The 14,773-nt window shown below is 38.5% G+C and overlaps 1 protein-coding gene across 1 annotated transcript in view; it reads right to left on the bottom strand.

Annotated features, from left to right (window-relative positions):
* Positions 1-14,773, bottom strand: part of plekhg2 (pleckstrin homology domain containing, family G (with RhoGef domain) member 2) — a 140,435-nt gene that overhangs the window by 66,697 nt on the left and 58,965 nt on the right. Inside the window, exon 4 of the mRNA XM_072392580.1 lies at positions 1,789-1,889. Coding sequence (XP_072248681.1) covers positions 1,789-1,889 — 101 coding nt within the window. The remainder of the gene's footprint in view (positions 1-1,788; positions 1,890-14,773) is intronic.

Genomic DNA, 14,773 nt, shown 5'->3' with positions numbered 1-14,773 from the left:
TGGGAGCCGTGCACGTCTTCAGTCCTCGGTGTGCAGGGTTCGCTTTTGATTGACAAACTGATGCTTATTTGCTTGATATTTATTCCTGCCTTTGTGTGTGTGAGGGGGGGGGGGGGATAAGCCTCTCCTAAACAAGATGAAGTGATGAAGAATGTCCGAGTTTTGCAGGAGTCAAACAAACCGGCCAAAAAAAAAAAGGTTTTTTAACCTAAGAAGGAAACTCTGACCTTCAGAGTTCAAGTTTTATGAGCTAGCATAACAAACGTAGCATTTTCTGCAGCTATAACTCACACTGCACTGAATATTCAAACCAGAAGGAGGGAGTTTTACCTTTAAAATGAATATAATTCCATCAAAAAGAAACTAAATATCCTCCGAGCATCTTTTTACAAGGAGAGTAAACCACAGAGCTAACTCTCCGAATCGATGTTCTAACAAACATCCACCGACATTTGGACACTGTTCAAACGGAGATAGCAGGGATGGAGGGGTCAGTGCATGAGCTTTGGATGAAAAGGGTGGAAAGGAAGGACAAAGCCAAGTCCCACAGCCTTCATTTTCAGAGGTGCAATGCCTCTTTATTGCAGGCATCAAGAGATTCTGGTCATTTTACTCTTCAAACAAGGCGTTGGAGAGAAAACCAAGAATAAAGAACAGGTGAGGCCACCGGGAGGAATTAGAATTGGGAGTTCCTCAGGGAGTAGTCTTGGTGCCTCTTCACTTATTTACATTCAGAAGAACAGTATTCAGCAAACACTCTGGTTCACTGTTATTTCCAGATTATGGAGTAGCAGAGCATCTTTATCATTGATTTGTGGTTGTTTTAAGAGCCAGTTGCCATGGTCTAACGAACAGTGAATGGAAACAACTTTGCAAATCACTTCTGACCTGTTCCGATCAATAAACTCTTCTTCCTGGATATGATTTATTATCGTAGATATTCCCAGAAATTAAAGTCATCCCTGAAGAAGAGGTCACTTCATTTTCTTCCACCACAGTTGTTGTTTTTCTACTACTTCTCCTATTGAATTACAACCACAAATGACTATAGATGTCCCCCCCCCCCCCCCCCCCTGGTGACACAAACCATCAACAGAAATGTCTTATTCGTGTTTATTTTTTCAGCCAATTTGCTTGACTCTTGAATTCCAACCCGGTTCCTGACTTTTGAACATTACATATAAACCATCCAAACCACCCGACATGGTCAGCCATATACAAACCACTGGATTCAGCTTTCCAGCCACAGTTCAAACACACAGCTCATCCTCAGATACTTCCTTCTTCGGCCTGTAAAACCATTCAGACCGCAGCAGCGAGCACGTGAACACGGAGCAAAGGCTGCTCAACCAAACCAGCGTGACAAAGAAACCGGCACGCAAACGAAGCCGGGTGGAATATCCATCAACATTCCCGCTCCGTAAGAATTAGATTTGGTCTTATGAGCTCAGCAGCTGGTGTCCACCTACAGCCCTGACAAAAACTCAAGGGTTTAAATCACGGAATCGTACTGGTGGGATTCAAACCAGCAGCTGCAATCTGCAATGTTTCAGCTTGTCGCTCAGGCTGCTGGGCTTGAAATGCAAAGATAAGACAACACTGAGCAGCTAGAGCCTAAATGAGTTGCTAAAAGACCACCAGCAGCCCTCACTGAAACATCTCCTTCTTTATTCACCGATAGCAGAGGATAAATCAAACTTAAACAGACTCAGACACTTTGAAACATGAGTACATTTGGAACAGCGAAGCTTGACGAACAGCGAGGAGGAAGAGCAGCTGGTGACTCACCTGTTGAACTCGTAGATGTCCTCTATGTTGCAGAACAGAGTGCTGACCTGCTCCGGTTTCAGCGGCAGGGCGCCGCAGTCGATGATGCAGCCCAGGTAGTCCTGCAGGTAGACACAGAGAAGCTGTCAGGCACCACAGCAGCTTGAAATCAAAGTTTCCACCTGAACTGTTCACGCTCTTCCACACCGTGGTGAGCTCTGTTCGTGTGGTTATTTAAGACTCTGCCACAGCAGGTGTTTGACTAATAGGGAATGTCTGTGGAGCAGGAAAAGTAAAAGAAACATCTGTTTGGAAACTTTGGATGGTTCAGAAACTGGTGCGTCTGCTGCCTGAGACGCTGATTGAGTGAAAACTTTGAGCCAGAATATAAAACCAGCTTCAAACTCGACTCTGGACCTCCTCAGGTCCCAACAACACAGTCTCCAGGTGTGAGGATCGGATAGCTTGATGTCATGTTTCCCCTCCATCAATCGTAGCAATGTTTGTGCCTGCTGTAAGAAAATGAGTTCACGTATTGTTAATGCTGGCATCCGGCCTGTCACCTCGAGCTCAGCTGACACATCACACCTCTCAGACTGCAGCTAACAGTGTGAACTGAAGCTAACAGTGTGAACTGCAGCTAACGGTGTGAACTGCAGCTAACGGTGTGAACTGGAGCTAACGGTGTGAACTGGAGCTAACGGTGTGAACTGCAGCTAACGGTGTGAACTGCAGCTAACAGTGTGAACTGAAGCTAACAGTGTGAACTGAAGCTAACAGTGTGAACTGTAGCTAACAGTGTGAACTGAAGCTAACAGTGTGAACTGAAGCTAACAGTGTGAACTGAAGCTAACAGTGTGAACTGCAGCTAACGGTGTGAACTGCAGCTAACGGTGTGAACTGCAGCTAACGGTGTGAACTGAAGCTAACAGTGTGAACTGGAGCTAACGGTGTGAACTGGAGCTAACGGTGTGAACTGCAGCTAACGGTGTGAACTGAAGCTAACAGTGTGAACTGAAGCTAACAGTGTGAACTGCAGCTAACAGTGTGAACTGCAGCTAACAGTGTGAACAGGAAACCACCTGCACTTCAGGGCCGAGCCCAGCAGCAGCAGCAGGAACACAGAAGATAAAAACAAACAGGAAATAAAGAAGATGACCACAGATGGGGGGTTGTGGTGCATCTTCAGTCACTGTCGACCTGTCATAAAACATAAAGCCCAGTTTTTGCTGCGCTCACTGACCTGTTTTGGCATTAGTCAAAGTTGTCAATGACAAACGACTTAACAAAGATGCTGGTAAAGCATCGGTGCTCGTGTTGTTGGACCTTAGTGCAGAATTTAACACGGTGGATCACCGCGACTCGACTTACTCGAGCGACTAGAGACCTGGGCTGGCCTCTCTGGTGCTGTTCTCAAGTGGCTAGCTTCCTACCTCTATGACAGGAGTTTCTATGTGGGAAAATGTACCTCAGCACCTATTTCTCTACCATGTGGAGTCCCCCAGGGTTCAATTCTGGGTCCACTTTTTAACCTTTTTAACCTCCCACTTGGACAAATTTTAAAGAATAATCATATCTGGACTGGATAGTGTAGTGGTATGATTGCCACCTTTCATGTGGGAGATCTGGGTTCAAATCCCCTGCATGAAAGGTATTGCCTCCAGTAGGGGTCCTTAGGCAAGACCCCCTTAACCTATCTGCCTACCTGTAAGTCGCTTTGGATAAAAGCATCTGCTAAATGCATAAACAAAACAAGTGGCTAGCTTCCTACCTCCATGACAGGATTTTCTATGTTACAGTGGGAAAACGTACCTCAGCACCTACATCTCTACCATGTGGAGTCCCCCAGGGTTCAATTCTGGGTCCACTTCTTTTTAACATTTTTAACCTATATATAAGAATAATCATATCTCCTATCATAGCTACGCTGATGACACGCAAGTCTATCTGGCCTGGTCACCTCATGACTATGACCCCCTTGAATCTCTTTGTAACTGCACTGAGCAAATTAATCACTGGTTGTCACACAACTTCCTCCAATTAAACAAAGACAAGACCGAAATAATCATCTTTGGTAAAAAAAAAAAAAGAGGAAAAGTATAGGATTGCCACCGTTCTCGAAAAGAAAGAACCTAATACTGTCAGGAACGGTGGAGACCCAGGTAGGACCCAGATGCAGCTCTTTGGATTCACAAACAAGGTTTATTCCAAAAAAAACAGGGAGCAAAAGGCAAGAACGGAAAGAGCGGCAGATTCAAAAATACTTAAACAATGGCAAAAAAAACAAGACTATGAAAAACAAAACAAGACTATGATTAACTGTGGCTATGAATAAATAACTATGAACAGGACTATGATAACAAGGCTATGGCTAAGGCTAAGGCTAAGGCTATGGCTATGGCTAAGGCTAAGGCTACGGCTGTGGCTATGGCTAAGGCTAAGGCTATGGCTAAGGCTGTGGCTATGGCTGTGGCTAAGGCTAAGGCTAAGGCTAAGGCTAAGGCTATGGCTATGGCTAAGGCTATGGCTATGGCTAAGGCTATGGCTAAGGCTAAGGCTATGGCTAAGGCTATGGCTATGAGGCAGGAAACCAGACTTATCTTCAGTGACTGCGGCATGAAGGGTTGGTGAGGATTCTGCAGTTAAATGTGGCTATGAATAAATAACTATGAACAGGACTATGATAACAAGACTATGGCTACATAACCAGGAGACTAAATACTGTGGAGGGAGTGATTAGTGAATGAGGTGCAGCTGTGAGCAATGAAGCAGGTGATGTGAGTGAAACTAGGTGGAAAAACATGACCAGAACAGAACCTGAATCTAACATAAACTGTGACAGAAAACCTAAACTGTGACAAATACAAAGGATATGGTTAGAAATCTCACCATCTAAATATTAACAGTCACCTGAAAGCAATAACTAAGTCTGGATTCTACCATCTTAAAAACATCGCCAGGCTTTGGGGGTTTATGTCCGAAGATGACCTTGAGAAATGAGTTCATGCTTTTATTTCTCATAGGGTCGACTTCTGTAAAGACTCTTAAACAGCTCCAAATGACACAAAATGCAGCAGAAAGAATACTGACAAGAACAAAACGAACAAAGCACAGAACTCCCACATTGAAATCCCTCCACTGGCTTCCAGTGAGCTACAGGATTGGTTTTAAATCACTTAATGGGAAAGGGCCGAGGTATCTAACAGATCTGTTTCAGCATATAAACCAACCAGATCAAAAGCTCATTGTAGACAAACCCCTGGTGAGTGCTGAACCTGGTGAGGCAGCAAAGCTGTTTTAGTTATCTAGCTGTTTTAACTATTTAACCTCTGGAACCAACTCCCAGGAAGTCTCTTGTTTTAAATCTGATCTTTTTTCAGACACTTTCTGGCTTTTATGGCTTTTTTTCTTTGTTTCCAACGTTTTATCTTGTATTATGTTTATATTTTCATGCTTTTATTGACTGTTTTTCTATGTTTTAGTTATCTTTTAACTATTTAACCTCTGGAACCAACTCCCAGGAAGTCTCTTGTTTTAAATCTAAACTTTTTTCAGACACTTTCTGGCTTTTATGGCTTTTTTTCTTTGTTTCCAACGTTTTATCTTGTATTATGTTTATATTTTCATGCTTTTATTGACTGTTTTTCTATGTTTTAGTTATCTTTTAACTATTTAACCTCTGGAACCAACTCCCAGGAAGTCTCTTGTTTTAAATCTAAACTTTTTTCAGACGCTTTCTGGCTTTTATGGCTTTTTTTCTTTGTTTCCAACGTTTTCTCTTGTATTATGTTTATATTTTCATGCTTTTATTGACTGTTTTTCTATGTTTTAGTTATCTTTTAACAATTTAACCTCTGGAACCAACTCCCAGGAAGTCTCTTGTTTTAAATCTAAACTTTTTTCAGACACTTTCTGGCTTTTATGGCTTTTTTTCTTTGTTTCCAACGTTTTCTCTTGTATTATGTTTATATTTTCATGCTTTTATTGACTGTTTTTCTATGTTTTAGTTATCTTTTAACTATTTAACCTCTGGAACCAACTCCCAGGAAGTCTCTTGTTTTAAATCTAAACTTTTTTCAGACACTTTCTGGCTTTTATGGCTTTTTTTCTTTGTTTCCAACGTTTTCTCTTGTATTATGTTTATATTTTCATGCTTTTATTGACTGTTTTTCTATGTTTTAGTTATCTTTTAACTATTTAACCTCTGGAACCAACTCCCAGGAAGTCTCTTGTTTTAAATCTTTTTTCAGACGCTTTCTGGCTTTTTTTCTTTGTTTCCAACGTTTTATCTTGTATTATGTTTATATTTTCATGCTTTTATTGACTGTTTTTCTATGTTTTAGTTATCTTTTAACTATTTAACCTCTGGAACCAACTCCCAGGAAGTCTCTTGTTTTAAATCTAAACTTTTTTCAGACACTTTCTGGCTTTTATGGCTTTTTTTCTTTGTTTCCAACGTTTTCTCTTGTATTATGTTTATATTTTCATGCTTTTATTGACTGTTTTTCTATGTTTTAGTTATCTTTTAACTATTTAACCTCTGGAACCAACTCCCAGGAAGTCTCTTGTTTTAAATCTTTTTTCAGACGCTTTCTGGCTTTTTTTCTTTGTTTCCAACGTTTTATCTTGTATTATGTTTATATTTTCATGCTTTTATTGACTGTTTTTCTATGTTTTAGTTATCTTTTAACTATTTAACCTCTGGAACCAACTCCCAGGAAGTCTCTTGTTTTAAATCTAAACTATTTTCAGACGCTTTCTGGCTTTTTTTCTTTGTTTCCAATGTTTTATCTTGTATTATGTTTATATTTTCATGCTTTTATTGACTGTTTTTCTATGTTTTAGTTATCTTTTAACTATTTAACCTCTGGAACCAACTCCCAGGAAGTCTCTTGTTTTAAATCTAAACTTTTTTCAGACGCTTTCTGGCTTTTTTTCTTTGTTTCCAACGTTTTCTCTTGTATTATGTTTATGTTTTCATGCTTTTATTGACTGTTTTTCTATGTTTTAGTTATCTTTTAACTATTTAACCTCTGGAACCAACTCCCAGGAAGTCTCTTGTCTTAAATCTAAACTTTTTTCAGACACTTTCTGGCTTTTATGGCTTTTTTTCTTTGTTTCCAACGTTTTCTCTTGTATTATGTTTATGTTTTCATGCTTTTATTGACTGTTTTTCTATGTTTTAGTTATCTTTTAACTATTTAACCTCTGGAACCAACTCCCAGGAAGTCTCTTGTTTTAAATCTAAACTTTTTTCAGACGCTTTCTGGCTTTTTTTCTTTGTTTCCAACGTTTTATCTTGTATTATGTTTATATTTTCATGCTTTTATTGACTGTTTTTCTATGTTTTAGTTATCTTTTAACTATTTAACCTCTGGAACCAACTCCCAGGAAGTCTCTTGTTTTAAATCTAAACTTTTTTCAGACGCTTTCTGGCTTTTATGGCTTTTTTTCTTTGTTTCCAACGTTTTATCTTGTATTATGTTTACGTTTTCATGCTTTTATTGACTGTTTTTCTATGTTTTAGTTATCTTTTAACTATTTAACCTCTGGAACCAACTCCCAGGAAGTCTCTTGTTTTAAATCGAAACTTTTTTCAGACGCTTTCTGGCTTTTTTTCTTTGTTTCCAACGTTTTATCTTGTATTATGTTTATATTTTCATGCTTTTATTGACTGTTTTTCTATGTTTTAGTTATCTTTTAACTATTTAACCTCTGGAACCAACTCCCAGGAAGTCTCTTGTTTTAAATCGAAACTTTTTTCAGACGCTTTCTGGCTTTTTTTCTTTGTTTCCAACGTTTTATCTTGTATTATGTTTATATTTTCATGCTTTTATTGACTGTTTTTCTATGTTTTAGTTATCTTTTAACTATTTAACCTCTGGAACCAACTCCCAGGAAGTCTCTTGTTTTAAATCTAAACTTTTTTCAGACGCTTTCTGGCTTTTATGGCTTTTTTTCTTTGTTTCCAACGTTTTATCTTGTATTATGTTTATGTTTTCATGCTTTTATTGACTGTTTTTCTATGTTTTAGTTATCTTTTAACTATTTAACCTCTGGAACCAACTCCCCGAAAGTCTCTTGTTTTAAATCTAAACTTTTTTCAGACGCTTTCTGGCTTTTATGGCTTTTTTTCTTTGTTTCCAACGTTTTATCTTGTATTATGTTTATATTTTCATGCTTTTATTGACTGTTTTTCTATGTTTTAGTTATCTTTTAACTATTTAACCTCTGGAACCAACTCCCCGAAAGTCTCTTGTTTTAAATCTAAACTTTTTTCAGACGCTTTCTGGCTTTTATGGCTTTTTTTCTTTGTTTCCAACGTTTTATCTTGTATTATGTTTATATTTTCATGCTTTTATTGACTGTTTTTCTATGTTTTAGTTATCTTTTAACTATTTAACCTCTGGAACCAACTCCCAGGAAGTCTCTTGTTTTAAATCTAAACTTTTTTCAGACGCTTTCTGGCTTTTATGGCTTTTTTTCTTTGTTTCCAACGTTTTATCTTGTATTATGTTTATATTTTCATGCTTTTATTGACTGTTTTTCTATGTTTTAGTTATCTTTTAACTATTTAACCTCTGGAACCAACTCCCAGGAAGTCTCTTGTTTTAAATCTAAACTTTTTTCAGACGCTTTCTGGCTTTTTTTCTTTGTTTCCAACGTTTTCTCTTGTATTATGTTTATATTTTCATGCTTTTATTGACTGTTTTTCTATGTTTTAGTTATCTTTTAACTATTTAACCTCTGGAACCAACTCCCAGGAAGTCTCTTGTTTTAAATCTAAACTTTTTTCAGACACTTTCTGGCTTTTATGGCTTTTTTTCTTTGTTTCCAACGTTTTATCTTGTATTATGTTTATGTTGTCATGCTTTTATTGACTGTTTTTCTATGTTTTAGTTATCTTTTAACTATTTAACCTCTGGAACCAACTCCCCGAAAGTCTCTTGTTTTAAATCTAAACTTTTTTCAGACACTTTCTGGCTTTTATGGCTTTTTTTCTTTGTTTCCAACGTTTTCTCTTGTATTATGTTTATGTTTTCATGCTTTTATTGACTGTTTTTCTATGTTTTAGTTATCTTTTAACCATTTAACCTCTGGAACCAACTCCCAGGAAGTCTCTTGTTTTAAATCTAAACTTTTTTCAGACGCTTTCTGGCTTTTATGGCTTTTTTTCTTTGTTTCCAACGTTTTATCTTGTATTATGTTTATATTTTCATGCTTTTATTGACTGTTTTTCTATGTTTTAGTTATCTTTTAACTATTTAACCTCTGGAACCAACTCCCAGGAAGTCTCTTGTTTTAAATCTAAACTTTTTTCAGACGCTTTCTGGCTTTTTTTCTTTGTTTCCAACGTTTTATCTTGTATTATGTTTATATTTTCATGCTTTTATTGACTGTTTTTCTATGTTTTAGATATCTTTTAACTATTTAACCTCTGGAACCAACTCCCAGGAAGTCTCTTGTTTTAAATCTAAACTATTTTCAGACGCTTTCTGGCTTTTTTCCTTTGTTTCCAACGTTTTATCTTGTATTATGTTTATATTTTCATGCTTTTATTGACTGTTTTTCTATGTTTTAGTTATCTTTTAACTATTTAACCTCTGGAACCAACTCCCAGGAAGTCTCTTGTTTTAAATCTAAACTTTTTTCAGATGCTTTCTGGCTTTTTTTCCTTTGTTTCCAACGTTTTCTCTTGTATTATGTTTATATTTTCATGCTTTTATTGACTGTTTTTATGCCTCTCTGTGTTTTAGTTATCTTTTAACTATTTACTTACTTCTTTTATTTACTTATTTCTTTTCTTTCTTTTTTTACTTTTAAAGACCATCATGCACTGACTGACTGCATATTTGTGTGAATCTCTGTATGAAGCACTTTGAATTGCATAAATAAACTGCCTTGCCTTAAAATGTGCAGAATTCGATGAGGTTTCAGTGACATAACTGAAGGTGAGAGACACTTGATTAAATCTCTGTGTTTGTTTCACTATTCTGGTGCACAGCGTGCCGCTTCCTGAACATCTACAGCACCTGACGATTCTTCTCGGAAGAGTCGATTTGGTTTCACACGTCTTTAAAAATCACATCGAGCTGAAACTGGCACTGCTTTGAGTCGCATTTTATTCTGATTTGGTGAAAAAATGTGCCTCCTCTAAAAGGAAAAACTGACCTTCTTTGTTTTTATTTTAAGCCACTCTGCAAACTTGATTGAGATGGATAATTACTGTAACTTCTGTCATAAGACAGCTGATGTAAGAGAGCAGAGGGGGACTTTTTCAGCTTTTAACACATTTAAAATGATTTGTACGACCACTTTGGAGGTTTTTATATCCAGCTGTAGATTCAAAGTAATAAACAGGCCCTTTTCTGAGCCTCGTGAGATGATGCCTGTCAGCTCCAGCTGGGTTTAAACGAGCCGATCTGCATCTTAATTCCACTGTTCTTTCTCATTTTATCCTTTATTTCTCCAATAGGCTGAAAAAAGTTGTTTTTTTTACCTTCTGCACACCCTGACAGAGAATCATCAATACTGACCGTCTTATTCACAGCAGACTGAAGCACTATGTGGGCATTAAATAAAGGGCCTGCTGGACGTTTTCTCATCATCATCAGCTCCACACACATGTGGCGCAACAAGGAAAACTACAACCTCTCTGCAGGCCTGCCTTTTTCTCAACCTGAATTAGTAAAAACAGAACAGTGGTCCTTTTCAAACCCTCTGACCTACACTCCAGGCCTTTGGAAAGTGTTGAAGCACCATGACAGCAGCTTCTGGAAGCTGTTCAAATGAATCATTCATCATCCTCTAAGGACTCGGCAGACATGCCGACCCCATCTGACCCCAGAAGGGTTAAAAGCAACATCCAAATGTTGTGGTTCCACATCAAAAACTAAAAAAAATGCTGCAACTTTGTTTTTGGGACTCAGTTCCCTACGGAGGTGCAGCTTTTATCTTAAGATGATGTCATCTAAAAGATCCTGACATTAACGCTCACTCCGAGACAAGAGATGTCAAAGCTTCATACTGCTGATATGTTTAAGAACTGGTTCCAGCAAACCGTCAGCATCAGGAGAAAAGAGTCCGTGGTTAGCATTAGAAAACAACACAAAGTTATAGGTTACACACTGTCATGAGCAGACAACAGGCTGGGCTGTGGAACTACTGCATTTCCAAGAGGTTGGGAGTTGAATCCCTCCTGCATGGAAACACTCAGTTGCTCCTAGCTGCCCTGTTCCTGCTCCAAAGCTCCATCTTTCTGCATCTTTTACAAAAAAACAGTAAAGCGTTTATTAATCCATCTGAATTCCCAATAAAGCTGCTTTGTTTTGTCAGAAACTGGGACAGAAAATCAGCCCCATTAAGATCACGCGTCAGCTCACTGAAAGCATTTCCAGACGGTCGCTCTGCTCTAATAAAAAGTTAACAACTTGACAACAAAAGTTAGAAATATTAATTCATGGTAAAAAGATGGCTGACGGGGAAAATGATGCCGACATGGAACAGAATCAGGTAACGTAAAAAAGTTCAGTTCAGTTGAATTTATGACATTTTAATTTATGCAAAATGTTAAATGACTGTTCATGCATTTCTATTTATGAGACTTTCATTTTTAAGAAAGATTTTTCAGGATCAAGAGGGTGGCTCTGTTTTATTTCAGTTAAATCACAGCAAATGTCATCTAAAGGAACTTTAAAGACGCAGTCCAGTTCAAGCCAATTATCATCCAATACGATGATAATCAGTCAAATCAGAGTTTATTCATAATGGGATAAGGATGGTGGAAAAGTCAACTCAACTGTGTTCAGTATGTATGTAACATACATACATACTGTTTCAAGTGTTTCAACTGGATTAAAACATGGAAAAAAGTGAAATATCAGAAAGATCAAAGTCAAAATCCTCTGGATCTGCACAGTGAGAACAACAGCTTTATGTTTCAGACTTTAATCTCCATCCATTCTGCTGACTTTACAGGTTTGAGAGGAAGAGCTGTTGCTGCACATCCACATGCTAATGAACATGCACCAGCTAATGAACATCCACCTGCTAATGAACATGCACCAAAATCTGTCTCATAAATAGAAATGCATGAACAGTCATTTAACATTTTGCATAAATTAAAATGTCCACAGTTGCCACAGGCACGCTCAGGACGGGAGATTGGACTGAAGACACATTTCGGTGCAATCTGTTGGTTTCCTTAGCTAGGATATTAATTTTTTGAATTAGCTCTATATGAATTAATTGGATTATGATTACAATGAATTGAATTCCAATTGGCTTGAATTGGACTATATTATTTAAGTGCCTTGAGATGATAATTGTTGTAATCTGGCGCTTTATAAATAAAACTGAATTGAATTGAATTGAATTAATGAACATCTACCAGCTAATGAACATCCACCAGCTAATGAACATCCACCTGCTAATGAACATCCACCAGCTAATGAACATCCACCTGCTAATGAACATGCACATGCTAATGAACATCCACCAGCTAATGAACATCTACCAGCTAATGAACATCCACCAGCTAATGAACATCTACCAGCTAATGAACATCCACCAGCTAATGAACATGCACCTGCTAATGAACATCTACCAGCTAATGAACATCCACCAGCTAATGAACATCCACCTGCTAATGAACATCTACCAGCTAATGAACATGCACATGCTAATGAACATCCACCTGCTAATGAACATCCACCTGCTAATGAACATGCACATGCTAATGAACATCCACCAGCTAATGAACATCTACCAGCTAATGAACATCCACCAGCTAATGAACATCTACCAGCTAATGAACATCCACCTGCTAATGAACATGCACATTCTAATGAACATCCACCCAGCTAATGAACATCCACCTGCTAATGAACATGCACCTGCTAATGAACATCCACCAGCTAATGAACATCCACCTGCTAATGAACATACACAGGCCAATTAGCATCCACCTGCTAATTAACATCCACCTCCTAATTAACATGCACCTGCTAATGAACATCCACCAGCTAATGAACATCCACCTGCTAATGAACATCCACCAGCTAATGAACATGCACCTGCTAATGAACATCCACCTGCTAATGAACATACACCTGCTAATGAACATACACCTGCTAATGAACATCCACCTGCTAATGAACATCCACCTCCTAATGAACATGCACATGCTAATGAACATGCACATGCTAATGAACATCTACCAGCTAATGAACATGCACATGCTAATGAACATGCTAATGAACATCCACCAGCTAATGAACATCTACCAGCTAATGAACATCCACCTGCTAATGAACATGCACATGCTAATGAACATGCACATGCTAATGAACATCTACCAGCTAATGAACATGCACATGCTAATGAACATGCTAATGAACATCCACCAGCTAATGAACATCTACCAGCTAATGAACATCCACCTGCTAATGAACATGCACATTCTAATGAACATCCACCTGCTAATGAACATCCACCAGCTAATGAACATCCACCTGCTAATGAACATCCACCTGCTAATGAACATCCACCAGCTAATGAACATCCACCTGCTAATTAACATCCACAGGCCAATTAGCATCCACCTGCTAATTAACATCCACCTCCTAATTAACATGCACCTGCTAATGAACATCCACCAGCTAATGAACATCCACCTGCTAATGAACATGCACCAGCTAATGAACATCCACCTGCTAATGAACATCCACCTGCTAATGAACATACACCTGCTAATGAACATCCACCTGCTAATGAACATCCACCTCCTAATGAACATGCACATGCTAATGAACATGCACATGCTAATGAACATCTACCAGCTAATGAACATGCACCAGCTAATGAACATGCACATGCTAATGAACATGCACATGCTAATGAACATCTACCAGCTAATGAACATCCACCTGCTAATGAACATGCACATGCTAATGAACATGCACATGCTAATGAACATGCTAATGAACATCTACCAGCTAATTAACATCCACCAGCTAATGAACATCCACCTGCTAATGAACATGCACATGCTAATGAACATGCTAATGAACATCTACCAGCTAATTAACATCCACCAGCTAATGAACATCCACCTGCTAATTAACATCCACCTGCTAATGAACATACATATGCTAATGAACACACATATGCTAATTAACATCCACATGCTAATGAACATGCTAATGAACATCCACCCAGCTAATCAACATGCACCTACTGGTTTGTTTAATCACTTTATGCACACACTGCATTCTTCAGTAGTGCTGGAAACACGATGGAAACTTAATCCACCATCCAAATCTGTCAGAGATCAAATGAGGTCACTTCCTGTTGCTGATCCTATTCAGATTACGACGCAGTCAGCGGCGAGAGACAATGGCGCAGAGAGCGGGAGAGAGAGTGCAGTAGGAGGATAAGTTTATCAGTAACACACACACCGACCCAGACAGAAGTCCAGACACAAAAACACACAGGAAAGCTGCCAGAGAAAGAGTTTGGAGAGAAAAGATGGACGGAACAGAAATTAAGTGTGAGAAGCAGCTCGCCACATCGAGTCCAAGTTCCCAAACTGGACTCCATGACGTCCTTCTGCAGCGCTGCCAGCAGGAATTACTTTATAATACAACCCAGGAAGACAGAGGGTTCAATCTGCTCCAACTCCTGATTCAGTTTAATGGGAAATTATTCATGCAGCAGCCAGCGCTCCTGAAAGGTTTCTGAAGACATCTTTTCTTACATCACAAAGATCCGGTGCCACCAATTATCTTCAGAAGTCACCAAATGAATTCAGTTAAGTCCACCTGTGCGTAATCTAAGTGTCAGATGATGTCAGTACTGAGCAGAAACGATCGAGGCTCAGGTCAGGGATACAGATTAGGAGTTTAAAAGAAGATTAAAAACCCTCAGAGCAGCATTAAATGCTCCAAACAAACCAAAATAAGGACTCGCTACCAAAACTAGGAAACTTACAGACCAGAAAAGACAG

Source organism: Leuresthes tenuis, unplaced genomic scaffold (assembly GCF_036924035.1).
Source record: "Leuresthes tenuis unplaced genomic scaffold, fLeuTen1.0.hap1 SCAF_9, whole genome shotgun sequence".
NCBI lineage: Eukaryota > Metazoa > Chordata > Actinopteri > Atheriniformes > Atherinopsidae > Leuresthes > Leuresthes tenuis.
Note: the sequence above shows the minus strand (reverse complement) of the source record. Positions and strands in the feature narration are given on the sequence as shown.